This window comes from Prosopis cineraria, unplaced genomic scaffold, assembly GCF_029017545.1.
Source record: "Prosopis cineraria cultivar Desert tree isolate PC_DT_omini unplaced genomic scaffold, ASM2901754v1 PC3, whole genome shotgun sequence".
NCBI lineage: Eukaryota > Viridiplantae > Streptophyta > Magnoliopsida > Fabales > Fabaceae > Prosopis > Prosopis cineraria.
In genome coordinates this window covers 44,715,360-44,743,206 of record NW_026555334.1, presented here as the reverse complement: position 1 = coordinate 44,743,206, position 27,847 = coordinate 44,715,360, and the positions used below count along the sequence as shown (strand labels likewise).

At 33.9% G+C, this 27,847-nt stretch overlaps 5 protein-coding genes across 17 annotated transcripts; 3 read left to right on the top strand and 2 right to left on the bottom strand.

Annotated features, from left to right (window-relative positions):
- The first annotated feature begins 345 nt into the window (after positions 1 to 345).
- On the top strand, positions 346 to 3,066 carry LOC129305246 (uncharacterized). Of its 9 annotated transcripts, none has more exons than XM_054945243.1 (6): positions 346 to 521; positions 854 to 960; positions 1,090 to 1,111; positions 1,290 to 1,360; positions 2,283 to 2,330; positions 2,487 to 3,066. In XM_054945243.1, the coding sequence occupies exons 1-6, from the start codon at positions 492 to 494 to the stop codon at positions 2,590 to 2,592; spliced, it is 384 nt and encodes a 127-aa protein (XP_054801218.1). In that variant the 5' UTR covers positions 346 to 491; the 3' UTR covers positions 2,593 to 3,066. The 9 variants fall into 9 exon arrangements, 4 of the variants coding, with proteins under 4 accessions (XP_054801218.1, XP_054801220.1, XP_054801219.1 ...); XM_054945245.1 differs by having other exon boundaries at positions 810 to 960; XM_054945244.1 differs by having other exon boundaries at positions 346 to 634.
- Positions 3,067 to 5,056: 1,990 nt separating this feature from the next.
- On the bottom strand, positions 5,057 to 6,464 carry LOC129306546 (phytochrome A-associated F-box protein-like). The gene has a single exon (XM_054947204.1). It carries the CDS (start codon positions 6,240 to 6,242, stop codon positions 5,256 to 5,258), a length of 987 nt encoding a protein of 328 aa, XP_054803179.1. The 5' UTR covers positions 6,243 to 6,464; the 3' UTR covers positions 5,057 to 5,255.
- Positions 6,465 to 12,983: 6,519 nt separating this feature from the next.
- Positions 12,984 to 16,102, top strand: LOC129306696 (E3 ubiquitin-protein ligase NLA-like). 2 transcript variants are annotated; one of them, XM_054947405.1, is made up of 6 exons: positions 12,984 to 13,258; positions 13,863 to 14,107; positions 14,239 to 14,496; positions 14,888 to 15,025; positions 15,558 to 15,616; positions 15,812 to 16,102. In XM_054947405.1, exons 1-6 carry the CDS (start codon positions 13,087 to 13,089, stop codon positions 15,915 to 15,917), a joined length of 978 nt encoding a protein of 325 aa, XP_054803380.1. In that variant the 5' UTR covers positions 12,984 to 13,086; the 3' UTR covers positions 15,918 to 16,102. The 2 variants fall into 2 exon arrangements, with proteins under 2 accessions (XP_054803380.1, XP_054803381.1); XM_054947406.1 differs by having other exon boundaries at positions 15,535 to 15,616.
- Positions 16,103 to 20,198: 4,096 nt separating this feature from the next.
- Positions 20,199 to 22,067, bottom strand: LOC129306725 (uncharacterized). Its single transcript, XM_054947453.1, has 3 exons — positions 21,577 to 22,067; positions 20,809 to 20,930; positions 20,199 to 20,623 (listed from the first exon to the last, which is right to left on the bottom strand). The coding sequence occupies exons 1-3, from the start codon at positions 21,914 to 21,916 to the stop codon at positions 20,504 to 20,506; spliced, it is 582 nt and encodes a 193-aa protein (XP_054803428.1). The 5' UTR covers positions 21,917 to 22,067; the 3' UTR covers positions 20,199 to 20,503.
- Positions 22,068 to 23,531: 1,464 nt separating this feature from the next.
- LOC129307120 (WD repeat-containing protein GTS1) lies at positions 23,532 to 27,720 on the top strand. 4 transcript variants are annotated; one of them, XM_054947989.1, is made up of 10 exons: positions 23,532 to 23,676; positions 23,776 to 23,868; positions 24,708 to 24,887; positions 25,044 to 25,251; positions 25,348 to 25,443; positions 25,545 to 25,619; positions 26,004 to 26,114; positions 26,344 to 26,432; positions 26,782 to 26,866; positions 27,231 to 27,720. In XM_054947989.1, exons 3-10 carry the CDS (start codon positions 24,757 to 24,759, stop codon positions 27,597 to 27,599), a joined length of 1,164 nt encoding a protein of 387 aa, XP_054803964.1. In that variant the 5' UTR covers positions 23,532 to 23,676; positions 23,776 to 23,868; positions 24,708 to 24,756; the 3' UTR covers positions 27,600 to 27,720. The 4 variants fall into 4 exon arrangements, with proteins under 4 accessions (XP_054803964.1, XP_054803965.1, XP_054803966.1 ...); XM_054947990.1 differs by having other exon boundaries at positions 24,643 to 24,887; XM_054947991.1 differs by having other exon boundaries at positions 23,543 to 23,868.
- The last annotated feature ends 127 nt before the right edge of the window (positions 27,721 to 27,847 follow it).

Genomic DNA, 27,847 nt, shown 5'->3' with positions numbered 1-27,847 from the left:
TAAAATTAGGAGGAATAATTTAAAAAATTTATAATATTATTTATTAAAAATTATGATTTTATTTATATAAAAAAATTGAAAGTAATACTTTTTTTTTATAAATAAAAATAGAGGGAGTAAGCTGGAGGCCACTCATTTCTGAGGTACCTGACTGATTTGTTTGGTCCTATATTTTCCCCATCAACAGTAACTATTCGTTCAAGCGGACACCGTGACACATCAACCGATGCATATACTAACAAAACTAGTAGAATGTTATTGATTGTTCAAGAATCTTTTTTACGTCATTAGTCAATCAACTTAGATTTAATTTTAATTTTCGACGGCAGCCTCAGCTGACTGTGTTTTTTCATTTATGGCCCATGTCTGCTGCCCCATGTGCTTTGGTTTTCCTGTTTTTCGAAGTCCCCCTGGTGCAATTGTATAATTTTATTTCTCCGTTTCATAACCCATTCCATTCTTGATTGATTCGCCACTTATGGAGCCATTGCATGGACGAAGTGAAGCCACTCTTCCCATTGGTGAGAGAACAAATAGTCTACTCATTTTATTTCTCTTTTGATTTTCTTCATCCGGATGTTCTTTCCTTCGAACGTCGGAAATAAATAGAGGTGCTGATCTGCAAATTGCCATGGTCAGAAATCAGTCTCACAAACCCCACCACGCTAATCATGATTACTTTTACTTCTTGCTGTCATCAACAAGCGCGCTCCATTTTCAGTTTCAATTTCAGTCTCTCTTTCACATTCTTCTTCACCGTCTCTAATGGCTTTGAATTTGATTATGCTTTTTGCTTTTGTATATATAAGTTGATGCCTTCGGGGTATGAATCTAAAGTTTTGGGTGGTTGAAGGAGGACCAGAGAATGTGTATGAAGCAGTGTAGCACTGATGATCTGTATGAAGCAGTGATTTCTTTTTGCTCTTCTTTGCAGACGTCCTTCATCCTTGAGCACTGGAAGTATGTTCTTTTATTTTATCAATAATTTACTATTACCATTTAAAGTTCAGTTTTTTACTTGTTTCATCACCTCTTCGGTTTTGCCTATCCTGAGAAGCCCTACCTTCATTTTGTTCTTCTTCTATGCAGACTTCTATCATCCTCAATCACTGTAAGATGTATTTTTCTTTTGTGACTGTTTATCTTCCACTACATTTTCGTTGTTATTTTTACATCATTCCTGTTTATATATTGGTCCTTCGTACTTTTTTTCCTAAATCCTCGCATATTTGATTATTGGAGAAGGCAAAGATGGTAAAATAGCTTTTGGGGGTTCTTTGATTATGAAGGCAAATAATTCAATCTTGAGAAGTGTCCAAGGTCCACTCTTCAACCCCAATGCATTGAATATCTTGGATGAGTAAGTTCTCACTCACACACGTACTAGAGACATACATTTCAATAAGCTTCAGATCCATATCCAAAAATCTTAGCTATAAAGATTCACTTTTTCTATGGCCTGAATCTATCTAAATGCTACTATTGTTGTATCTCATAATTTTAAAAGATGTGGTTTAGTAATCTTCACTATTTGTCTCTGTGGTAATGATTCTGCTTTTTTTTTTTTTTTTTGCTTCGTACCGCCTACCATCTTTGGCTTATCGTTCTGTTTTATTTGTTTTTTTGTCCATATTATTTGTTCAGGAGCAATCAACTTGGGTGAACAATTAAGTCAATATATGGTTAACACATTAACCATTCTTTAAAAGATCTAAATTATCTTTATTATTAATTGAGTGAATGTTTTAAGTGATTCTTGTGGTTGTCCAAAAGCGACTCTGAAGCACCATTAATTAGTTTGTCATTTGTCTTGTGACAACTCTTTATATATGCATGCATGTACATAGAATAAGAAATTATTTTTAGTTTAATGATAGTTGATCAGTTATTTGTATTAATTATTTATATTAGTGTTACTTGGAACTTTTATCACTTTCTTCTCTACAGTATTTGAAAGATCAAAGGCTTCCTCCTTAGACATTTATTCCTTTGCAATCAGTTTGTGTGAAGCCAGTTATTGAAAGATTGCGCACATTAGGTGGCACAGCAAAGCTGGTTTTTGATGTCATCCATTATTCTTTTTTACCAATTATTGCTCTGCAGATCCTGTTGCATTTTTTTGTCTATGTAATGCTTTTTTCCTGCATTTTTCTTGTCTTAGAAAGATGGTAAATCAAGTTAGTGTAAATCTGATCTCTCATTACTGCTTCCTTTATGTGCTCATGTACATTTAGTTTGATTTTTGTCTTCTTCAATTGATGTTCTGACACTTGTTATCTCAGACTTGGAAATGCTTCACACTATAGAAGCTTCAAGCTTTGTTCTTATTGGTAATAATAAAATGATTATTTCCTAAGTGAAATTCAATATGTTAATGTTGATTTATATTCCATGATTATTGGTAGCCATTCGAAATGCTATCTATGACAATTTGGTTGAGAAAAAAGTAGCAAACTTGTCTTGTGTATTCAATATTTCTGAAATAGGCAGCGAACAGCTCAGAGGCGTGACTCGACACCAATTTGGAAGCAGGGACTGAAAAAGCTAATTTGTTCGTCAGAGGCTCTTCTATGTCAGATGGAACAAGTGTGAGTGCAAGGCTAATCTTGAAAGGAGATGGTCAATGGGTGCTTGGATTCAATGTCCAAGAAGAAAAAAATACCCCTTGTCATTGCAGAAGTTAATGCTACAAGAGTTGGGATTAATCTATCCTGAGACAAAGGAATGCATGCTATCAAAGTTCAAACACCAAATGCAAGTTGCTACAATCTTCTTGCCAGGGATAATGCAGACGATCATCCATATTCTGATATCATTACCGAAACTGAGAACCTCCTGTTTAGTCATTATCATATTTGTCTCGGTTTTGCACACACTGAGCCAATCCCTTGTTTTTTTGAAATTGTTTGTTTGGGTTGCAATAGTACTAGGAAATTTTGGGCCTTTGATCATCCATGACCTCTGTAATTGAGAGGTTTTGAATGATGAAAGGTTTTAAATTTTCATTCTCCAAGCAAACTCAACTTATTATTCACTACCTAATTAGTAAAATAACATATTTAAATGACTAAACCTGACCGATATAATAACAAAGAAAAGACAAAAAGAAGTTACATGCATTAAATAACTACGCACAAAGAAGTAGAATATTTTTTATTAGATATGGTGGAAAACAAAACACAAGATATATGTATATAAATATGTGTGGCATATGTAAATCCTTTCATTTAACACTTGACAAAAGAGATAGAATTATTACTCAAATTGGACTTTTTATAAATATTGTTATTTATATCACTTCTTACAATCTATTTATATAAAACCCGTTCAGTGCACAGGATTCAATTTATCTCATTCTTATAGTAAGAAATCAATTCCATAGCTTATAAACGTATGGAACAATTTGATATACTTCTTTTCCTAATTTGAATTCAGAGGCTCTTTAAATATTTTTTTACACCGACATGATCACATGTTCGCTGGTGTCACAGTATTATTTCCCTTGTCTATTTTTCATTGGTATTCAAACATTATTTCTTCCATATTGTAACATGGACTGTGACCAAAAAAATCTATTACTCCTTAACAGAATGTGTTCAATTAAAAAAAAATTACGTTCATCCATTGTTTTAAACCTTGAAATTGAATATACATATATCTATATATATATATATATATCAAATCTTTATTTTGTCTAACAAGACAACATTCTTGTTTAAATTAGAATTTTGTAAATGTTGTTTATCACATATTACTTCTAACAATTTTCTTATATTAAACCCATGCAACACACAGAATCCAAGCTAGTTTTAATATAATTGTAGATGTACAGAGTTTTTTCAGAGTTGTCTTTTGACATTTTTCAATTAAAACTAGATAACTTGAATGGCTTCTTAGAAGCTTTTCACAATTAATATATATATATATATATATATGTTATATTTTATAATTATGTATTTATTTGTGTATGTAATGTGACTCTTATAATAGAATTTAAAGACTTGTGATATATATAAATAATGGGTATGTGCCAAGCGATAATAAGTTTGAAGTGAATGACAACCACTCCCAATTGTCCTCCCCTAAATCTCTCATCTTAGTCTCTTAAATTCTTTTTATTTTCATAACACTCCTTTTTATTGTTAATTATCATATGATAATTTTTGAAATTTTTATATTTCAATTTAGAAGACGTTTCAAAAAATGTTAAAGAATAATTAACTTGTTTGAAAAATAAAAATATTGCATGGCAGAGACATTTCTCTCACCCTTTTTTTTTTTTTTTTTATTTGTCTCTTTCTTGTAATACTGCATCCATTCCAAAACCTATGGCCTTTCAGTTAGAGACAATGGGGCAAGTCATTCATTGATGTTTCTAAAAATCACGCAAGATTCATTGGAACTTTGCAACATAGAAGAGAAGCTAAAAGCATCCATTCATCATGAAATAAACTTTCCTTAGATTCAGACACAATCAAGGGACTGTCAGAAGACTCAAAATTAGAATGCCCAATGGTAACCATAAATAATATCCATTTACACAACCCTTCCTCTACAAGCTTACCGCTACAACTAGAGAGACAAACAACAACAATGAATAAGATTAAAAACCAGCATAAAAATTAAGCAGAGCTCTAAGAAGCGCATAACTATATCATGTATAAATCCATATGTGCAAGCAAGAGGTTGAAAACATTAAAGGCCACCATGAGGGGAGAGTGAAACCCTGCAAGCAGCTAAACTCAATTGCGAGCCAGATTTGCTACGGCCCCTATTCATACTCTATAAACATCATACAGATTGCTTGAAATTGTGCAGAATGCTATTTTACACTTTTAGCTACCATATAGCTTGAACTTGGAATATTGTCATGTATATCAATTCAAATCAATAGTGTGAAACAGAAATTGAAATGTTTTTGACTTATTCTTTACAACGATTTGTAATAAATAATAAGCACGAAGAAATATTAATTAGTCGGTTCATCAAACTGATAGAACAATTGACATCAGAAACGAAACCAAACATGGGGAATAAAACATCCGAGAGCAAAGGCTCAAAGAAATAATGAGTGCATAATAGATGTGAGAATTGTAACATGGTAATTGCACATGCTTTGCGCGTACTTATCAATTCCTAATCCAAACAGCAAACGATCTATACTGAACTAGTATATCATTAGATAACTAATCAGAAATTCAAGAAAAAAGAACCTTCAACCTAACTACACTGCCAATTCAGATTTAAACTTGGCATCAAGTGTATAACGGCAAATCTGTCCATGCTCCAGAGACATGACCATTTTCACAAACATAAGCTCGAACAACTGGCTCGCCATCGTCATGGAATCCAAAAAATCGCCGTAAACAGAATGCAGAATGTAAATCCCAAGTCTCCTTGCACTGGCAAAACGCACAGCTCAGAGCAACTTTTTTCCGATTCCCATCGTTGATTGTCCTCCACAACCTGGACCGCTTAAAATTCTTGAAAATTCCTCTGAAAAGCATGTAACTTCTCTTCTCCTCGTTGTGCCGACAGCCAGGCCAATCACAAATATACAGACAATCATCTCGAAACTGTCTAGCAAGTAGCTTGCTGCCCTGCTCTCTGCTCAAGTTCCATATTCCAGAAGCCAAATGTGACCGCGACCTCGGTGATCTCCAAATCTTCCTTCTTTTGCAGGAAGAGAATTCCTGACCGATCTTGACATCACTTTTCCCAGCCTCCTCACATAATTGGGGTTCAGGACCATCTTTGGATGTAGGAACATTACAGACGGTATCATTATGAAGATCATCGAAAAGAGACCAGTAACGATTAGAACCAGAAGCACCCACATCTGAAGAACCATTCAATCGACTGGTGAAGATTTCTTGCGATGATGTGATTGCGTGCGGGGAAATCGATTGCTGGTAACCCTCATCTGGGCCGAGCTCCAGCTCCAGCCCGAAATCCGAGCTCTCTAAGAGAACCCCGGCATGAAGGAGGCCGGGACAGCAGACGGAGAGCTTATGCAGGGAAGCCCAGCCGCCGGGCGGAACAGAAGAATCGGAGAGAAGATCGGAGACGATGGATGGGATGGTGTGGGAGCACTTGATTTTCCAGCAAAAATTGCGAATCAAAGAGGAAAATTTGGTGCAGACACAGGCGAGGCGAGCCCAGTGTCGGGGATCGTCTTTGAGGCCAAGGAAGATGTGGAGAACAACGTCATCCGGGAGAACTGAGAAAAGTGTTTCTGCCATTGTTGATCAGTCTTCTTTAGCGACCTGATGGAATCAGCATGAGGTTTGGGGGCTTTGCTGTGGACCTAAACTCCCGATTAGGAGCACATTCCTACATTCCTAGGGATCGGTATTGCGCACGTCAATCAAGGGAGACGCGCGCCGCCGCCATCCAAACTCCGCCTCTCGTATTGAACTAAAACTGTGGGATCTGCCGATCAAAACAAACAAATAGTGTTTTTATAACCCGTGCATCATCCTCAATTTGTGCACTAATCATCAGATTTTATACAATCTCACTCCCCAATTTTTTTATAAATCAATTTCATTAAAATTTCTCTTTCCTTTCCCTCTATTTTTTCCAAAATAAATATATCCTAAAAACTAATTGAAGTTAAATATTAATTTAATAATTTTATCATGTATTTATGTGTCTAAAAATATGAAATAGAATTGTACAATTAGTTAAAAATAAATAATTGTAATGATGAAAAATAAGTATATATTTTCTGGGCACTGCACCGTGATATTTTAGCTATTATATTATAGGAATATAAAATAATTTTTTTTTACAGAAAATATAAATGACAATTTATTTTATTTTAGAATTTGAGATCCCAGTTATATTCCAATGTAAACAGTTGTTTATTTTAATTTGTAAAGTATGTTTTGTTTTATAGTTTGTTCCTTGTATGTGGAACATCTAATCACATGAACCGGAATATTACCAACCGTGAAGTTTCAAGTTCTATCTTCTTCCTCCTCTTTCGATAAGATCAAGTTCTATCTTTTAATTACTTAAGGCCTAATTGGCCCAAAAGATAACAGGCCCATAATCCTATTCTTTGTGGGCTGTAAACTAAAGTTGTTTGCGAAAAATTGAGGCTGTTTCAACTCTCGGGCTTGGCCTCTCTTTTACCCAGGAAAAAAAAAAAACTGCTATCACAATCCTAAAAAGTGGTAATTATAAAAACAAAAAAGGTCCTATTTGGCGTTTTTCAATATTGTTTGAGAATATGCCTTGATTTAGTCTTTTAAAATTCGAGTAAGTTCTGTTGGATATTTTAATTATTTAGTTATATTTCAAACAGAATTATCATTTTATTAATTACTATTTAAATCTATTTATTTTACATTAAATCTCATTATTATCTATAATTGTTTTTATTTGTATTAAGGTGTCATTAACTGGTATTTTATTGCCTAAAGTTTTATGAGATTTCTACCTATAAAAGGTAGTGGTTGTCTCAGGTTCAAGGGAATTGTTCTAAGCATTCAAACACTCTCCTCTTCTTGCTCCTTGTTTTTCTCTTGGATTATTCAAAATTTTTACTGTTATGTCATCCTATTCATTTTACAAGAGGATTTTGATTAATCTTGAGAAACTTCGACAATCTTGCCAGAATCTTTTAAGGATAATATCTTTAAACACAACTCAAAATAAATTTTCTACAAGATATGCCAACAATCTTAAGAGTAATTGCCTATTATAATCTTGGGAAGCTCCAACAATTTTTTTGGAATCTCTTAAGGACAATGTTCTTAAACACAACTCGAAACATATTTTTTACATGATATACCAGCAATCTTAAGAGCAATTGCCTATTATTTGATAAAATTTTATGTATATTTCATTCTTTGTGCGTGCAGATTTAGATCATGGTGTGGAGTATAGAATTTAAAAATGGGACATGTTGATATTGAGGTTTTTTCACGACTTTCTTAGCTCACACTAATCATATCTTTCCAGTGTGCAATTAAGTAGGTATGACAAATTATGATTGTGATGCTTTGTGTTGGAGGGGCTATGGCTATGTGAAAAATATTATGTTTTACAATTGCGAGTATTATGGAACATTGACTAAATGTCGGCAAAAAGATTTACGTAAGGGTTTCCTATGTTTATTAAATTTGGAAATGATTGTGTTTTTGTTGGATATACAGATATGTAAAACACAAATTATTGAGTCTATGTTTATCTCATAGAGCAAGTTTTGTTTAATTTGCGAAAAGAAATTATTTTGAGATGCATTCTTACATACATACATACATACATACACATATATATATAATCAAGCACGACACTTGAAGCTTTTTCTTATATGATTGTTGGATATATCATATGGAATATGAGCATCATATCTTTCCAGTGTGCAATTAAGTAGGTATGACAAATTATGATTGTGATGCTTTGTGTTGGAGGGGCTATGGCTATGTGAAAAATATTATATTTTACAATTGCGAGTATTATGGAACATTGACTAAATGTCGGCAAAAAGATTTACGTAAGGGTTTCCTATGTTTATTAAATTTGGAAATGATTGTGTTCTTGTTGGATATACAGATATGTAAAACACAAATTATTGAGTCTATGTTTATCTCATAGCGCAAGTTTTGTTTAATTTGCGAAAAGAAATTATTTTGAGATGCATTCTTACATACATACATACATACATACATATAATCAAGCACGACACTTGAAGCTTTTTCTTATATGATAGTTGGATATATCATATGGAATATGATGATGAATAATTATTTGACATGGGTGTTTTGTTTAAAACTACTATTTAATTTGAATTTTCAATGTGGAATGAAAGCGTTGGTTCTGAGCCGAAGAAGACATCCCTTTGCAATATATGTTTGTTGTATATTAGATTTAAATCAAGGATTGATTGATGCTTTATTTTCTTTAATTGGCAGAAAATACAACTTCCTTTTGTAATATATTTAGTATATATCAATTGATGGAGTTTTTTTTAAAATAAATATTTGTAATCAAGTTGATGTTATATCCGATGAGGAGCATTGATGGACCATCAATTTTTTAAACATTTTAGCATTAACTCAAGGGATGGCATAAAAGTGAAAGTAAGCATTGGCTACTTTATCTAGACGTTGAAGCAGTAGCAACGTACGCTTTGGCTATAATTCATTCCATTTGATTGGTTTTTATAATACTAATACTAATAATAAATAAATGCCATTCTAGTTGTTGAGTTGCTCTTGGAAGCAAGTATTTAATCTGTGATATACATTATGATTTATAATATCGATAAAAAGGGGTTTGACTTTGGAATGGAGAAGTTGATATTGGCTAAAGAAAGGTGGTATAGCAATTGTCATGGATTGAAATGATGGCAATTTTGCCAAGTTATTTGAAAATGCTTCTTATTTTGTGCTTGTAAATTAGTCAAGGTTTAATGTTCGCTTTGCATTAAATGGTTATATCATTTCCCATGTAAATGATGATATTAGTCCAGTATGTAAGTAGGAGTTTTTGCCTTCAGTATGTAATTGTTAACAATGAGGAGCATGATTCTCCGATTGTTGTACCATTTGGTTGTAGACATTAATGAGTGTTTATTTGCATGAATGAACTATTTTGAAATGGTTACATAGTATAATCATTTGCATATCAGCTCAATTTGTTTATATGCGGCATCTTATAAATCTAGCAAGAGGGATATTGTGGGCTATTAAGCATTCTATCCGCAAACTCATGAATAAACAATTTGGTGCTTTATGTGGAAATTTTACTCTGTTCATGGTAATTATGCCTTTGTCACGAGTTTTGCTATGCAGATTATGTGCTTGTAGAATTTAAATTTTTGTGAAATTCCAATTAATATCCAAAATGTGGGGATGTATGCATATGTAGATATGTTTACAATACGAGAAATTCTAATTTAACTAGAAATGAAGGAGATTATACAGAGAGGTTTTAATTTAATTATAATTATTATTCACAATGTATGAAAATATTTTAAATGTGATTGAGGTAATTAAAAGTGTAGGGGTTGTGTCTAGCAAAATTATTTTTGCTTGATTCTAAAAATGTGTTGTGCCAAGTTATTAGCCTCATTCTATAAATGCCAAGGTGGTTCTTTTGGGTTAGAGAGGGAAATTTAAGTGGAGGTTTTGTGAATTTTATGTAACTTGAAACTAGCATATAAAAATATAATCATTTATCTAATGCAAATAGATGTATCTTAAAAAATGGTGCATGATCTATTTATCTCAGCATAAATATTCATGATTGTGAGTAATGATTTGTTTAATTTATGTGTCATATAAAATTAAATGAAATATTTTTGAATTATGGTATTGTGAAAAGTGGATTCCTGCGGTATAAAATACATGGATGTTATATATTGAATTGTGTACTCATGTGAGAAGATTTATTGGTGATTATCCACCTTAAAGTGGTGATGAAAACAAATATAACATTGGGACCATAATGGAGGTAGAGTTTATTACTTGGAGGGACACTATAAATGTTGAAATCATGTATAATGTATTTTCATTGTATTAAAATAATATAATGATGCTAACTAAATTTTATATTCAAACAAGACAAATTTCATTGGTAGCCAAATAAAATATTATGAGAGTTAAAATTTATTACTCTAGAGTTGGCAAGTAATGAGGCTTGGTAGTTGAAAATTTTCCTAGCGAATATTATATTGAGAGTAAAATTGACATAGACTATGTCAATGATTCATGATAGCAAGCAATAGCTATAGCTAAAAATAAGACCTCTAATGGCAAATGTAAGCATATTTGATTGAGGCATAATATTATAAAGTAGCTACTAAAAAATGAAGTTATCTTAATTGAGTATGTGAGATTAGATATAACTCTAGCTAATTCATTAACTAAGCCCTCGAGGAAGAAATAAATTATAGAAATATCAAGGGAAAGAGAACTTAAGCCACTTGAAAACTAACAATGATAGTAACTCAACCTTTGTGATTAGTGATTCCATAAAAAAGGTTCATATAGGTAAGAACAAATTCTTTGTTAGTCATGCTAGCACTAAAAATATTTTATCCCCTTCTTATAGTGTATGAGAAAGTGTTAGAATGTATTGTTGGTGCTAAGCAGCTCTTAATGATTTCATATTCCATATGAAAGGTGTATTCATTATAGATACATGTGATGAAATCACTCAGACAAATGTGGAGCAAGACTGCTTCTTTGAGATCATAAAAAAATCTCTAGAACATTTGTCGAAATACCATGCACGCACATGTTCGTCAAAGCACAATATTGTCGTAATAATAATAATTGTGAGGGTATAATTGGACTAATAAGGCTTGTAATGTAGGTTCAAGAGTTGTTAGTTCATAAAGCATGCTTCACTGACTTCATTGTATACTATGTAGTATTGGTTCATAGTCTAGAAGATACCTGATTTGAAATGGTTATATTCCATGGGAATAACTAAGACAATAACATTTCTTTCGACAAGTGAGGGGGATATTATGTGTATGTGTGTCAAAAAATAAAATCTCATATTGCTCAAATGTACAATGGCCTTAGTACATATATATTAAGGTGTAAATTTAAGCAAGAAAATGGGTTACTAGGAGAAGCGATATTGGGCAATATTTTCTAAATATTTGGAAATTATTCTATGAAGTTACAAAATTATTTTCCAAATTTTTGTTTTATTCTTTTGAAATATGCGGGTGATTGTTGGATATTTTAATTATTTAATCATATTTAAAAGAAAATTATCATTTTATTAATTACTATTTAAGTTTATATATTTTATATTAAATCTCATTATCATCTATAACTATTTTTATTTGTATTAAGGTGTCATTAATTAGTGTTTTAGTGCCCAAAGTTTATGAGATTTTTACCTATAAAAGGTTCCCAAACCTTCGGACACCCTCTTCTTTTTTCTTGTGCTTTTCCTAAGTTATTCAGAAATTCTATTGTTCTGTCATCCTATTCATTTTAACAAAAAGTTTCGCTTAATCTTGACAAATTCTGACAATTGCACCAAAATCTCTCAAAGACAGCTTCCTTAGACACAATTTGAAAAATATTTTTTACAAGATATGCCAACAAGTTCACTCCCAACACATTAATTGGATGCCAGTTTCCGCTTCTTCTTATAACTGTCATTTTAATATTATTCTTATCTTTGGTCATTAATGATATTGTCATCCGAGAACGAATGGTCAAATAGATGGCAATGTTTTGTTTTGTTTTTTTTTTTTTTTAAATATCGGAAGAAGAACATAAATGCTGGTCGCTAGTTTGAATAAGAGTACAAGCGGTGACAAGAGTGAACAGAATATGGGAGTGGTTTCGAAAGCTAAAAATGGAGGGAGTATTAATAGGCGCAGGAAATGGGGGACAAATATGCGTGTGCAGTTCACTCAAAGCAAAGTGGCTTGTTGAGGCCGTCGAGAAGTCCCAAGAAGATTCGGTTCTCCTCCGTATTGAACCAACATTATTGGACCTCCGATTTCCCTGAATAAATGATGTTGGCTTCCATACGTTACTGTGGATAATGATAGCAAAGACTTGAAGATTTGGTTTGGTGCGGAGGATCAAAGCAAAGGGCTTTCATACGCCAAGCGTCGACATACAAAAATGAAGTGGTGCCTTCTTCGTAAGTATTACCGAGGAAGCAATCAGTGCCAAAATTTACAATATGTGAGAAGTTACCTCATATTGTTGACTAGAATGAATTATAACCACAAGTGTATATCAAGAATGAGGGAAACCATGAGCTTTGCGTAACATCATCAGGCAAATTCTTCATAACGACCGGTCCATGTTTAATTATTTGTCATGAAATACCAATGAGTCTTTCAGAGTGAATATCGGATGCTGCCACCTCCTCACTTCAAAATTTGCACGCGTCGCACCGTCAGCATAGGCCGGGGAGGAAGAATTCAGATAAAGGGGAGCCACGAACCTTTCTTCTCTCTTCATATGATAAACTTCCAAAATTAGATGTCGTTCCTATTCAATGTCATCGCAATCCGCATATTAGCTTCAGGCAAATTCATAACTCGAACGAATTGGAATCGCAGAGTAGACATTTTTTGCTGATTAAAATATGAAGTTCTGCAAGAAATACGAAGAATACATGCAAGGCCAGCAGAAGAAACTTCCTGGAGTTGGTATCAAGAAGCTCAAGAAGATATTGAAAAAATGCAGCAGAGACTGCCGATCCCGCAAAGGCCTTAATGAAGCCATTGGCGTCAGAACCTGCAGCGACCAATGCCCAGGTAAGTGTAATACTTCTCTTTCTTTCTTTCTTTTGCTCCCTTTCCCCTTCCAATTTGGCGCTTTAAGTTCTTTGATGAATCCGCTCTATTTATTTGTCACATTTTGTTGCAAGACTAGTTATCTCGTCTCTCCCAAGTTCATTGTTGGAAGGAATTCGTAGATTTTAAGTTAAGTATCCTTCCGGCTCAATAACACGAAATGCTAAACGTATGGGTTCCTCCATTTGGCATCTTTTTCACTTTTAAGTATATATCTCGATCGTATTGTTTAGCAATGTTATAACCAAAATACACGGTGAGAAACAGAGATTTATAACAATTATTAGCGATTTGATATAGCTTTTATAACTTGAAGTTCACGGATTCTCTCGACCTTCTTTTTTGCTTCGGATGTTTGCCGTAGTCTCCATCGTAGTCAATGTTATGAAGATTAGAGGCTTTTATCTGCCATTTTCTTTACTGGACAGATAAGCTTATTTCTTATGAAGAAGTTCCGAAGGACTTTAGATCCTGTTATGAAAGATCTGATGATCTAAATGGGAAGAGAGAGGTTTATTTAATGTTCGTGTTTTTGACAATAAGCTAATTCAATATAACTATTCAGTGTGTGATGGAAGCTTCTTCCCTTCCCTTCTCGACGGGATGACTGAAGTAGTAGGTTGTTTTAATGAGCGTGCCCAAAAGTTGTTGAAGCTGCATCTTGCTTCTGGCTTCAGAAAGTACCTTTTCTGGATCAAAGGCAACTTACCTGGAAAACAAACCGCCCTCGTTCAAGAAGGCAAAGACCTGGTTATTTATGCTCTAATTAATGCCATTGCAATTCGAAAGATACTCAAGAAATATGATAAGGTATGCCTATCCTCACGTTCAAAGGCCTGCTACTTTCCAGTTTTGAAAATTATGGTTGATGTTTTTTATATTTTTTTTTTTGGCCAGTCTGTGATGTTCCTTATGTTTTGTTACCATCACTGTCAGCGCAGATTCATTATTCGAAACAAGGACAATTATTTAAGTCAGAAGCCCAGAGTAAGCACATGGAAATTCTTCAGAGTCCCTGGCTTTGTGAGCTCATGGCATTCCACATCAATTTAAGGGAAACCAAGAATAAATCAATGAAGAGGCCACCTGCTTTCTTTGATGGATGTTCCCTCATATATAAGGACGATAAACCATCACTTACTTGTGAGCGATTTGATTCCATCAAACTTGATATTGACTTGACTTGTTCTATATGCTTGGTAAGTTACTGGGATTTTCATTCATTACTTGCATTATGAATGTCAAGCTTGGACTGAACAACCATCGAGGTTATCTATTTGAGTATATCTGCAGCACCAATAAGACGATATTGAAGCAAGTTCTGCTGATGAAACTTGGAACTGACAATTAGTTTACGTTAAAAAAACTTATTTATCTAAGTGGCTTATTTCATAAACTTGTTTTAAATATTTTAGATGCGTTTTAAAATACAGACCTCCTTTATACTTCTCATGGCTTTCGTCCTCTGTTACTTTGGGACTTGAGCTTCTCAGCATCATTATTCTTTGAAGTTTGTAATAGACAAGCAATAGGTCTATATCGCCCTTCAATTTCATCTTTCACTGATAATTAATCTGGCTCGTGTGACAGGACACAGTATTTGATCCAGTTTGTCTTACTTGTGGCCACATATTCTGCTACATGTGTGCTTGCTCGTCTGCATCAGTAACTATTGTTGATGGACTTGAGGCAGCAAATTCTAATGCGAAATGTCCTCTCTGCCGAGTGGTAAGCCATGCATGATGTATTAGTGAACAGTGAGTCCTCCCACATCTCCATTCCTTGTGGCAGGAATATACAAAGACAGGCAATTTCATTTAATTATTAGGGTATCATATGCTTGTCTATTACTGATGATTTCGTCCATTGCGGGTAATAAGAATTAAGGGACAAGGGATGGCTAGTGATCGATCTCTTGTCTATTCACTGAAATTGTTATATTCAAATGCCATATGATTAACTCGTTCTCAAAAGGGCCAAAAAACTGCAACTGGCTGATACTTTTAGTTTAAGTTTAAATCAATCATCTGCAATTCTCTGTTGTTCTTGAAGTTATTTTATTTTGATCTTGCAATGATTGCTTATTTTAGGAATCATTTTGCCGCTATGGTTGGATCTAATCTTAGCTACTACCATAAAATAGGAACTGATTCAGAATCTGCAACTACAGTCTATCATATTTTTATTTTCCTGTCCCTGAATCACTCATAATACTTGGACCATGTGTAATCATACAGAGTTCTATTCTTGTTGATTGTAGCGAGGAGTCTATCAAGGTGCCGTGCGTTTGGAAGAGTTAAACATTTTGTTAGGCCGAAGGTATGGTCCCACTTGCTTTATATTTTATAGTCATGCTTTTCCTCGGGTGGGATAGGCAAGAGAAAGAAAGTGGATCACTACGAAGGTAGCTTAACTGCATAGGGGATGTAGCAAGAGAAGGATGAGGCTTTTACAAACCTCTTTTTATTATAATCTTGATTGCAATTGTCCAACTTTGTTTGTATATTCTGGCAGCTGCAAGGGATACTGGGAACAAAGGCTCCGGACAGAGAGGGCTGAGAGGGTTGAACAAATAAAGGAGCATTGGGAATCCCAGTGTAGGGCGTTAGTGGGCGTCTAGCTAACGGTTGTCTATTGTTATATATTTATATATATGTATATTGTAAATAACATTCAACATAATGTGACGTTTAAGTTCAAAGATGTAGGGTGTAGCAATTTCTTAGTCAGGATGGCTACTTATGTGGTGGTAAAGACAGTTAGCAAGTACGTAAAACAACCGAGAAACACATCCATTTATGATTAGCTAGTAACCTCATTGAATCAATCAGTATATCTTTTATTACTTCTCCAGACAAGCGGCGAATTACAGCAGCTCCAAACTTAGTTCACTGTATCAGTGAATAGCAACAGGTCATTTACCGAGCATCGGCTTCTCTGTCTTTGTTTTCTTTAGGCCTTCAGTTTGAAAGTCAAGCATTCACCCTGCAAGGATCTGACAAGACATGTGAATTGTTTGTCTTTTTTGGATGGTTGACTTTTTTTTTTGTTGTCCTTGATATATAATTTTGTCTATACGGTGCTTTTTTTTTTTTTTTGCTATTTGTCAAAAACTCATACCAAGTATCCTTCTTTTTTAATTGAAGAAATGTCATAATTAAAATGAAATTACATTAATGATATATAACCCACTTAATTACTATCATCAACCACCGACTCTTGTGATATGGAGCAATCATCCTTTTATACCATTGACTTTTTTTTATAAAAAAAAATATGCTTTCCATGTTAATTTTGTGTCCTTTTTATCTTGTCTTCGATCTTTTACGCAGCTGGCAGTGGGAGGAGAATATGCTGCTCTGTTTTTTTATCTTCCTTTTCCTTCACGTGGGTTGTTTAATTATCTACCTTGAATACATTGGTTTATATCATGGCTAAAAAGTATTTTGACACCCCATTCATTTTATCTTCCAAAGGTATTTGCTTGTGCTCGGCTTGGTAACCGTGCTCGAAGAAATCTGCAATTTTCAGTTCCCATTATTCACTAGAACTCCTCTAGACCAGGGTGGATGACATCCTCATACTGAAAAATAGCTTCACAAGCTGAACCTCCACAGTCCACATTCTATTTGATGTATGATATAAATCTTCACCTTGCCTTTCATTGATTCGCGTGAGCTCTGTTTGTGGGACCCACATCTGACTTTTCTGCCTCCTCAGACATCATGTGTAATTCAAGTTCATTTAGCTTCCCCATGGCTTGCCCACCTCTTATGTGCTGTCTTGCATGGTGAGTTACTGAATTGGAGATTCTATTTTGAATTTCACAATTACCGGCTTCGTTGTTTTTTCAAGTCTTTCACAGTTTCACTTATAAAAGCTTCTCTTTTGCTTCCCTTAAATTTTTCTCATGCCTTCTAACATCTACTTTTTTCTAGAGTAAAAAATAAGGATTGAATCTGAAGAATTGAGCTTAGAAATCCTATTTAAATAAGAGTTCAAACTTTAAAAATAAATTTTTTTAAAAATAATTGGGTTTAAGGATTTGGCCTTGATAAGTCCTGATAAGTCCTGTAAAAAAAAGACTCGAGTTCGGGCGGCCCTTCAAGTCCTATTATATTATTACTATTTTTTTTGTGAAACATGTGTTTGAAGCCAATGACTCGCTCACCTAATTCTACATGCATTATATTATTATTAATTTTAATTTATTTTAAAATTAATTTAATATAATTTAATAAATATTAACGTATAGTATAAAATTTTTGATATTTTTTATTTTTCTATAATTATTATATTTTTGTATTTATAAAAAATAAACTGCTTTTAAATCAAAATTTAAATTTTATTACTAAACTTCTAGACATATGTTGTTTAATTTCTAAAAAAATATGATGATTATATTTTTTAAAATTTCAAAATATTTTAATTAATTTATAATACTCAATTTAATTTTAATTTTTTTATTTTTTAAAGAAGGGTCTGCGGGCCCTGAGCCCTTCATATAAAGGTCGAGTTTAAAAAATAAAATTTAAAATGAAGAATCGGGCTAAAGGGGGAGCCTTTCTATATTCCCAACTCCACCTTTCTCTAGATGATAACGTCGGAAGCGAAGTTGCGGCAAGCATTGGCTTTTCAGCTCGATCTCCATATCCTCTCCCTTCCAAGTTTCTTCTTTCTCCTTCCCTCTTCCCGATGTTGGTTCATCATCCCTTGACTATTGTAAGTTTGGTCCCCCTAAGTCAATGAAATAACAATAATGATTTATAATATTTTTTTTCTTCTCCGATGAGCATAATGTATATTGGATATCAGCAACCCTCCGTACAAATCAACGAACCTAGGGACCAGTTTTCATTTTAGAAAATTTTTTCACCCTTTCTAATTATTAGTATGTTTTGTGTTTCTTGCCAATCATTTCCATTTTTTGTTTTCTGTATGTTGTTTCCGTTTTCCTCCTTGGATGTTATATGGTGTTGCCGTGTTGGATTTCACCAACCCCTCCATACAAATGAACGAATCTATGTGGTTATGCATCAACGAACTCAGAGCTCTAATGATGGTACTGCTACAATTGAAATTGATGGCTCGGTAAGCATTGAAGGAAGGAGCACTTGTGGTGGAAGTTATCACGAAAAGTGATGAAACCTGGATGATGGGTTTTTGTTCTAAATACTACTACCAGGTACTGGCCTTCCTCCTATGAGATGACGAAAATTCAAGGTTTTACTATTGGTCTCTCCCACTGCTAGAGGCTGAGGATTGATAAAGTGGAGGTAGTTTTTTACTGTGCCTACGCTATTTGCTTGGTTACCAGGGAACTTGCACATGATCATCCATGCTATCATATCTTGAAGGAGGCAAGAATGTGTATTGGTTGATTCAAATTTATTAGCTTTAATCTTTTGACTTACTTGCCTTCAATTTCAAATGTAAACTTATTAAAAGGGATTATACATCGGTAGTTTAAGAATCATTGTCTTTTTTATGCAGATCAGATTGAGCTGTCCAGTAGTTTTAACTAATCAGAGAAACCAGCACAACATGAAATTAGAGTACAACTTTTCTTTTCTCTGCGTGCGTTTCAAGCTACTGAGTCACGTATAAGAAATCGGATGGCTCTCAGAAGTTTGTTTGCTGGTTGTCTTTTCAGCAGACACAAAACTCACCTTTTCACATGCTATAAGTTTTGAAAATGAAAGTAAAATTTGATCAAGTTAGCTTTTCCATTTACAATATGATCCTCTATTTATGTGATATCAAGTATTAAATAAAGGAATAAAAAGACGACAAGCCTATAATATTAACTCTGTGTTCGTGTTTGATCCTTTAATGCAGACTATAACATATAAAATGGCTATTCTTCAAAAAGTAATAACTACTTTCAATTTGAACTTGGAAACATTTATTCAATGGATTGCAATATATCAAATTAGTGTTGATGAAACCTTTTTGGCCTCACAATCTTGATGGATTACATTAAACTTTTCTCAACATAATAATAATGTTAAATATCCAGAATTTTGCATTCCTTCATAGAATCTTTATTTTAATCTCCCACTCGTACCCATTTATACATTTATGTTGCCTTTATTTCCCTTCTGTTAATCTTTTTAATGTTAACATATTTGCATGTGTTGTAGGTATTTATTTTCTTTTTTATTTATATAAAATTGATATTTTTATGGCAACTTCATATTAACCAATTTTTTTTATGGTGAATGTTAGTTATTCCCTCGAGAGTGGAGTTTTTCTACTTTCTTCCCTCCATTTTTTTCCACTTCTTCAATTTTTACCATTCAAATTATTTTATTAAATAATTTTTTTAAATGATAAAATTAATGAATGATGGGTATTAAAAAAGTGGAGGAAAATGGAGGGATAAAAAGTTAAAAACCTCCTTCCGCTTATTTTCTCGTACATTGAATCTAATTTTAAAATAATGCTCGTTCCACTCTATAAATAAATCACATTTTAAAAGAATTGATGATTCTTTTCATAAATTCTATAAATTCTTTTCATTTTAATAGATAATTAATTACTTTCATCCAATTTTATCCTGTTACAATATTCAATTAGTAAAACAAAAAGTTACATGAGACAACTCTTGATGATAATATATATAATAAAAATAAATTAAAACTTTTCTAAACAACAATTTAATTTATACATATAGGATGAGAGGTAAAACCAAATAACGATGAGCTGAGGACTGAAAGGAAGCGAAACATTGCCCGCAGAGGCGTTTCATTTCACCAGGAGCAAAGAATTTTGCTATTCTTTTTCTTGCGACCTTCTCACCAATTGTCAGAAAACATTTGTTTACTGTCATGTATTACTAAAGTCGCACATTTACTTATGCTTTAATCATTTTTTTTCAATAAAAATATAATAAACATCGTCTGTGAGTTTCAACTGAATACGATTTGTTCATGTCCATTGCACCCTTTAGAATCTAGAATTTCCGCCCTCCAACGGGAACAATGGAAAGCAAAATTCCCCCATACATAATGTTTGATTTGATTTTGCAGCACCTTTCAAAAATTCCAAAGGACTGAAAAATATATAATGATGAAAAGCATTTCCTCTCACGCAAAATTTAGCTGATCCAATGCAAAAAGATTCCCGCGAAATCCAAGTGCAGCTTCAGAATGCCATCAATGGATACAAGTTTCATCCTTTAGTCATATAACTAATCCAGAGTATTTAAGAATTAGCCACAAGCAGGGGATTCTTATTTTTATACATATGGTACCTCTCACAGAGCTTCTGTAGAGTCGCAATTGAATGTTGCATGGTATTTAGCTTCATATCCATGAACATACCCTGGCCAAAAAAAAAAAATAGAGATGATAAACATGTAAGCATTTCCCCTTTGCAGGATGTTGTATCTGTTCATTTTCATCTTTATGAATGCATTTCAGTTTGATTCAAAGCCAAAAAAAAAAAAATGTAAGCATCACTATCTCTCTCAAGTTGTAATTTTCTTGAAATAAACGCAAATATCAAACCTGATAATCATCTCCATATTTATCTACCAGTCGTCCAACATGAAGCCGTTGCATTGCTGTCAAAGGTTGAGATGGTGCACTTTTTCCATCTCTTCGCTTCTTTCCTAAAGCTGATTTCAAGTCTACATTATCCAAAGAAAAGATGAATAATTCAGAAAACCATGTGCAGGTGCTTCTGAAGTTGAGGGGCAGCTCGACCATCAACTAAATAAGATTGCCATGAATAGATTTACCACAGGTGAACTGAGTGACAGATTAAAAAGGGAGACGAAATAAATAAGAATAGTTTTAAATTTTCACTCCGCCGCACTTGGTGGAGAGGGGAAAATGAAAATAATCAAAACATGGTACATCTAATACAATTGTAACAGCCACGGCCGACGTGGTTGTGTAATCGCTGGGATCGGGAAGAGACCCTCCAGCGGCCTTCTTGAAAATAAGTTAAAGTTTGACATGGAGAGACTTAGTACTAAAGTTATACATTTAAATGTTTATCAAAACGAACGGATTTTTCTCCATTTATTACATATCGAATGTCAAATATTTAATAGTATTGCATAGCCTCGTAACTATAAGCAAGCATGACAGTAGATACCTGTTTACACCTGAAAAATTAGGCAAAATTTGGTCGCGTTGATCAGTTGTCAATGATATAATTATTTGATGTATGTAACTAAAAGTAAAAGCACAGGCGTATTGAAAGAGCGAACATGGTTTTGAAAAATTAATAAATAATGATATATGTTTACTAAGAAGTATCCGACTGACCGTCTTCTTCGAGGTCGCTACCGGGATCGAGGAGCTCCGATTCCGCAGGGGCATCATCGGTGGCAGCAGGAGGAAGGGGAACCTGAAGGGAATCGCTTTCCACAATATGAGGAGTACGAGATCTAACGCTGAGCAAGTTGGGATTGGAGACGACGCCGAATGACTTGTAATTGTGAATGACGCTACCTTTGTCGTCCCATATAGGGCCTTTGTCCGCCAAGGAGTTTAGAAGCTTGGGAGGAAGAGAGAACGCAGGCTTGAATACTCCTGGCTTCTTCTTTGGCAGTCCCACTTGCACCTTTGGTTTTGACCGCTTCAATTTTCTTCGCGACCCTCCCATCTTCTCCCTGTCCTGATTTGGAGAAATTAGCGGCGACGGCTTACAGAGGGCTTTAGCGTTTTACTGTGTGTTTGGTTCGAAAGGAAGGAAGGAAGGGGGAGATTTTAATGGTTAGGGTTAAGCAGTCCGGTGCGACATCCTGCGACGTCGTTTTCTCCTCGCTTCGCTGGTTGCCCACGTAGGAAGACCGCGAGAGGAATGACGGTGCGCCATTTTCTCGGCTTTTACGGCGTGAGTGTGATGCACCTTGTATTTTGATAATTAATTTGTTAATTTTTTAAATTTATCAATTAAATCTGTAAAATCTATATATATAGTATACTCTGTTTAATTTTATTTATAAGTCACATTTTAAAAATTTATTTGATTCCATCTTTAAATTACAGTACAATTTTTTGAGTAATATTTAAAGGGCATTTTTAAGATCACTCTTGATAAGAGAGAAAAAATAATATAACATTATTTTTTTAAACTTATTATAAAGGGGTATATTTAAAATTTTATTCACTTTTATTTTTTATATATTTTTATATTAATATTAATAAAGTTGATATAAATAATTTATAAAGAGGACTGAAAGAATATAGTTTATTAAATAGGTGTAAACTGATTTTTTTTTTTTTTCACCGCCGGTGCTGGGGCAGAAAATCACCTGTACGAGCTAAAATAAGAGTTCTCTGACAAGGTTGATGTAGAGATGAGAATGGTCTTCCTGGCTTATGGTCAGCATTGGGTTTTTTTTTTTTTTTTGGAAGTACGCTTGTTTTTAAGCCTGAACCTTAAAATATGCTACTATATATGCGAGTTGTATGTTCCTTGAACGTAGTTTGAATTTCAGACCTAACTGTCTCTTGTATCACATTATCCTTCTTTTCTCCCTGTAACGGTTTTCTTGGCTGATTATTTTAATGCTGTTACTTGACTACTTCCTTTTATTTTTCAGAAGAGCAAACTTAACATAGGGGTAAGAAACATTCTGTGTAGTCCAGAAGGCAGGCGATGGATGGTGGTGCTAGGTTACTGCGTGGAGAAGGCAAGGCTCCACATTGCATAAAAGCATTTCTGTGTAGTCCAGAAGGCAGAAGATGGATGGTGGTCGATTTTACTGTGTGGAGAATATATACATCGTATAAGCTTGCTATTATATGCATAAATGTATTTAAATATATATTTATATAGTTTCACATAAATGTACACATACAATTTAAATTAATTTTATTATTAAAATCATTTACTTCTACACATAAACACGCGCATATACTTGCATACATTTGTTACTTTTATCTCAAATTATAAAATGATTTTACATAAAATCATATGTATCAATAAAAATTAAAATATATTTTATAACTTTATTTTTAAATAAAAATATAATTTTTAAAAATATTCATAATTAAATTCTCCATTTGCAAGTAAATATTAAAAATTAAAAAATATATATAATAGAAAGAATAATATTAAAAAATAATCATTTATAAAATTTTGTTTTTATTAAAGTATATTATGTTTTAAGAAACATAATATACCCAAGAGAGGTGAGAGTATTATAAAAAAATTAATATATTAGACATTTTTTTAATAAATTAAGTTTATTAAAATATAAACTTTGAAAAACCTAACCGAGTCCTCCACCTGCTGCTTGGCGTGCCTCAACTCCAACTTCGCCCATCGTCTCACTCCTCACGCCTTCCTCCCCTGCATCCGAGCTCACCGTCGCCACAGAGCTCACTCTCCTCTCCCACACTCTCTTGTGCAACCAGGTTTTTTCAGTTTTCTTTTTTCGTTCTCTTCATTCTTCTTGTTCTCTGTTCCGTCGCCTCTTGTGATAATCACTGGCGTTCTTATATTCTGTGATGAAGTTGGAGACGACAGTGTTCTTTCCAGAAGGATATGACTATGAATTGAAAGTAAACCAACCTCCCTCATTGCTGTTGCGTCAACTTATGTTGCTGGTATGATGATATGTTTGCGCTGCTCAGTTTTGTCTATTTTCTGGATCAGTTCTACACGTATCTGGTTTTAAATATAAGTAGATAACAACCGTGCGATCAAATTTTCCTTATATTGCTTTGTTGCCCTTGGTTGTAGACGTTAATTTTAAGGCTACGCTTATACGTACTGACAGATTCTAAGATTTTGGTATCAATTTTTGAGGAAATCACAACTGACATGATAGATTTTTGAATACTATTACCTCATGGACGGTGTTTTACTTTATAAAAATATGAGAATGTGCGTGGATAGGTGGCAAGACATGCCTTTTGATCCAGAACAACATATAATGCCAAATTAAAGGGGTTACAAGACTTTGAGTGTTTTCTTTTATGAGAGTGATCAGTAGACTCATTTCACCAAGATTAAAAAAAATAAATTGAAGGAGAACAAGATATATAAGGAATTTGAAGGGGAACTTATCATTGATCAATACTTTGGTGCTTGATGCTTAACGGACAACTATTTCATATTGGATGCTTTGCACACATACTGAATTTGTTGGTGTTAGATTGCCTTAGTAAGATTAAGGATGTCATTCACAAATGTTCATGCAAGTGTCAAGTATATAAACACATCTAATGTAAGTTTGAAATCTTTTTATGAAGTTGTTGAATTAAAGGGCCTGAAAGAAATGAAAACTATTGTTGACTGTTGTAGCTTGGCTAGATTTGTATTATATATGTGTGCAATAAACATTTTAACTTGTTTTCCATCCTTATTATCCTTGTTAGGGCTCATGACACATGTATCAATATTGCCAGACTTAAAAAAGCGCTATTCCTTCTTGTTCCTATAGATTTCTGCATATAGATACAGCGATTAGCGAGATTGAACGGGAAAGAGAAATGGAAGCCACTACGACCATGGATGTTGAGGCACAACCTTTACTCAATCTTAACCCTGCTAAACGATTCAGACTCAAAAACTCCATCCAAACCAACTTCGGCGATGACTATGTATTTCAAATTGTCCCAAAGTATGTTTTTGGCTATTGTTCTAGTTAGTTCCACAAAAGTTTAGTCGAAAAACTAATTAAGTCATCTTGTGTGTCATTTAATTAGAAATCCAATGATATCTGTGTCTTGGGTTGTAATTTTTTTTTGGGTGGTTTCATGCTTGTTCTGGATGGAAGGGATGATTGGAGTACAATGGCAGTGTCATTATCAACGAACACAGTGAAATTATATTCACCAGTGGCCGGTCACTATCATGGAGAGTGCAAGGGTCATTCTGATACCATCAACCAAATTTTATTTTCAGGGCTCTTGAATTCACATGTTCTAGGCTCTTGTTCTTCGGATGGAACTATTAGAATTTGGGATACTCGAACATCACAGCAGGTACACATGCTTTGTTGCTGTTATAATAGTTATATTTTTGGATTTAATGATGAACGTGCACAATTATCAATGTAAGTGCTGATAATCAAACTGCAGGTATCCTGCATATTAGCTGGTTCTTCTCAAGAGGTATTCAGCTTCTCTGTTGGAGGGCCTGGTGGGAATTTAATTGCTGCTGGCTGTAAATCCCAGGTTTGCTTTCAACTACAGTGACTTACATCACATGATACCATACAAATTGTTTTAGACTGATATTTACGGTAGGGTATATTGTGCTGGATAATTTTACTCAGATAATCTTTTGGGATTGGAGAAACCACAAACAAATTGCATGCTTGGAAGATTCTCACGTGGATGATGTAACTCAGGTTTGTGCTGTGCAAACTGATTGAACTTCATGAGTCAATCAGCATAATTTAAATGTGATTGGTGTTTTGTGTTAATGGTACTAATAAGAATTTGGAACTCTGGCCTTGAAGACCCCCCTCTCTCTTAAAATAAACAAATAAATAAATATTGTATGTCGCATATATATAATGAGTATCTGAAAGGCAATCAATCCATTACCTTGTTAATGACATATTTCTTGACCACTTATCACTTTGTAACGTGTCATCTAAAGATGTTGGCAATATTGATTCACTGATATTGATTGACTGTAAAGTTTATTCTTTTACTGAATGGATTGATACTAGCAACTGAACATGTGTCACGATTTCATAAATTTAGTCTGAGCATATGATTGTTGATAGGTTCATTTTGTCCCCAACCAACAAGGGAAGCTTGTTTCTGCTTCAGTAGATGGGTTGATTTGCACATTTGATATTGCTGGAGATATCAATGATGATGATCATTTGGAATCAGTAAGTGTGGGATTCCAATGCAGATTTGCTGTTGTTTTTTAGTTTCAGTAGTTACGATTTCAAATTGATATAATATATATATATATATATATTTATACATGTCATTGACATTATGCAATGTATCCACAGAGCTTTAGATTTTGAAAAACCATTCTCTTTGGTAGAGTTATTTTATACTTGAGTTTGGATTCCAGTAAACTATCCATACAAATTGTCACCCAAAATGCAGGTGATTAATGTGGGAACTTCAATCTCAAAGGTGGGGTTTATCGGTGAAAGTTGGAAGCTTTGGTGTTTAACGCATATTGAAACCCTGAGGTATGTTATCTCCTTAAATGGTTTGCTTGATAGTTATATAGTTCTCTCTGCACGTAACCTGTAAATGATGACGTGCTTTGTGCCTTTGTCTTGCGTTCAATTTTGTTAATAGTTTCTAAAGGTAATTCACGCTGGTAAAAGCCTCGAACAACATCATGTGAACTCATATTGTGTGTGTAGTTAGTACTTCCAGCAGACTGCCTGTAGAAGCAATTATATTCTAATATGCACCTAACATGGATTTTGAGAACTTGCACATTTGTATCCTGGCTCCTTTTCTCTGCTAAGTTTTCTTTTGTTGTCCTTTTAGCTTGATTCTAAAAGTGTATTCTACTCTGATTTCTTTTAGTATCTGGGATTGGAAAGATGCTAGAAATGAAGTAAACTTCACAGATGCACGTTCTTTAGCTTCTGAAGGTTGGAGTTTGGATAATGTGAGTCCTTTCCTGTCTAATGGAATATGTTTTAGCGAACTGGAATGGCACCATGCTTATGTAGATGTTACATAATTACTTATAAGAAGGGGAGAATTTTGTATATTGTGAGAGATATAACTTTCAAACTTTTTTTTCCCTCTGGAGCTCTCCATGAGAAAGAAGCTACGCTTCAGGGTGTCAGTTCCATCACATAAGCTGATGCGACCTGCCGTAGTGGAAAGGGAGTAGGGATCTTCAGCTGCCTATTATAAGTGCGGATGGATGGTCTTCCGAGCCCTTTCAGCTGCTTCTACTATGAGGAATTCTTCTATAATTCTGTACTCACAAGTCCACAAACTGATATTGTACTTTCTCTTGTTAGGTTGACTATTTTGTTGACTGTCACTACTCCAGAGAAGCTCAACAACTTTGGGTGATTGGTGGCACTAATGCTGGTGTTTTGGGCTACTTTCCTGTAAGTTATAATAACGGGGCAGCAACCGTAGGATCTGCGGAAGCAATTCTCCAGGGTGGCCATACAAGTGTTGTAAGGAGTGTATTACCCATGTCAAGAGTTAACGGTGGACCTGGCTGTGACCAAGGCATTTTTGGATGGACTGGTGGGGAAGACGGTCGCCTTTGTTGCTGGCTGTCTGATGATTCACCTCAGGTGAATCGATCATGGATTTCAAGCACGTTGATAATGAAGTCAGAAAGAACTCGCAAGAAAAATCGTCATCAGCCCTACTAGACTTCTATTGCGGTCTATTCATCCAATCCTGTATATTAGTTACATTTTTAGAAGCAAAATGTAATCCACTTTATAAATTATTAATTGATAATATTGTTTTGTTTCAAGTTAAAATCCTAAACTACTCTTGAGAATTAAGGAAGAGAAAGTTAAAAAAAATATATTATTTATTTACTTTTTATTTTTACTTGAGAGTTGTATTTAAAATTTCATTTACTATTATTTTTTGTATTTTTATTATATTAATA

What these genes read in the sequence shown, in the direction of transcription:
- LOC129305246 (XM_054945243.1), top strand. Translation starts at nt 492, where the DNA reads ATGGACGAAGTGAAGCCACTCTTCCCATTG. An exon ending in TTCTATCATCCTCAATCACT is followed by an intron (nt 1,112 to 1,289) that starts GTAAGATGTATT and finishes TTGATTATGAAG; the next exon opens with GCAAATAATTCAATCTTGAG. An exon ending in GCATTGAATATCTTGGATGA is followed by an intron (nt 1,361 to 2,282) that starts GTAAGTTCTCAC and finishes TTGTTATCTCAG; the next exon opens with ACTTGGAAATGCTTCACACT.
- LOC129306546 (XM_054947204.1), bottom strand. Translation starts at nt 6,242, where the DNA reads ATGGCAGAAACACTTTTCTCAGTTCTCCCGGATGACGTTGTTCTCCAC.
- LOC129306696 (XM_054947405.1), top strand. Translation starts at nt 13,087, where the DNA reads ATGAAGTTCTGCAAGAAATACGAAGAATACATGCAAGGCCAGCAGAAG. An exon ending in CTGCAGCGACCAATGCCCAG is followed by an intron (nt 13,259 to 13,862) that starts GTAAGTGTAATA and finishes ATAACTATTCAG; the next exon opens with TGTGTGATGGAAGCTTCTTC. An exon ending in TGACTTGTTCTATATGCTTG is followed by an intron (nt 14,497 to 14,887) that starts GTAAGTTACTGG and finishes CTCGTGTGACAG; the next exon opens with GACACAGTATTTGATCCAGT.
- LOC129306725 (XM_054947453.1), bottom strand. Translation starts at nt 21,916, where the DNA reads ATGGGAGGGTCGCGAAGAAAATTGAAGCGGTCAAAACCAAAGGTGCAA. An exon ending in TAGCGACCTCGAAGAAGACG is followed by an intron (nt 20,931 to 21,576) that starts GTCAGTCGGATA and finishes TGGATAATGTAG; the next exon opens with ACTTGAAATCAGCTTTAGGA. An exon ending in AATATGGAGATGATTATCAG is followed by an intron (nt 20,624 to 20,808) that starts GTTTGATATTTG and finishes TTTTTTGGCCAG; the next exon opens with GGTATGTTCATGGATATGAA.
- LOC129307120 (XM_054947989.1), top strand. Translation starts at nt 24,757, where the DNA reads ATGGAAGCCACTACGACCATGGATGTTGAGGCACAACCTTTACTCAAT. An exon ending in CTGCTGGCTGTAAATCCCAG is followed by an intron (nt 25,444 to 25,544) that starts GTTTGCTTTCAA and finishes AATTTTACTCAG; the next exon opens with ATAATCTTTTGGGATTGGAG. An exon ending in ACGTGGATGATGTAACTCAG is followed by an intron (nt 25,620 to 26,003) that starts GTTTGTGCTGTG and finishes GATTGTTGATAG; the next exon opens with GTTCATTTTGTCCCCAACCA.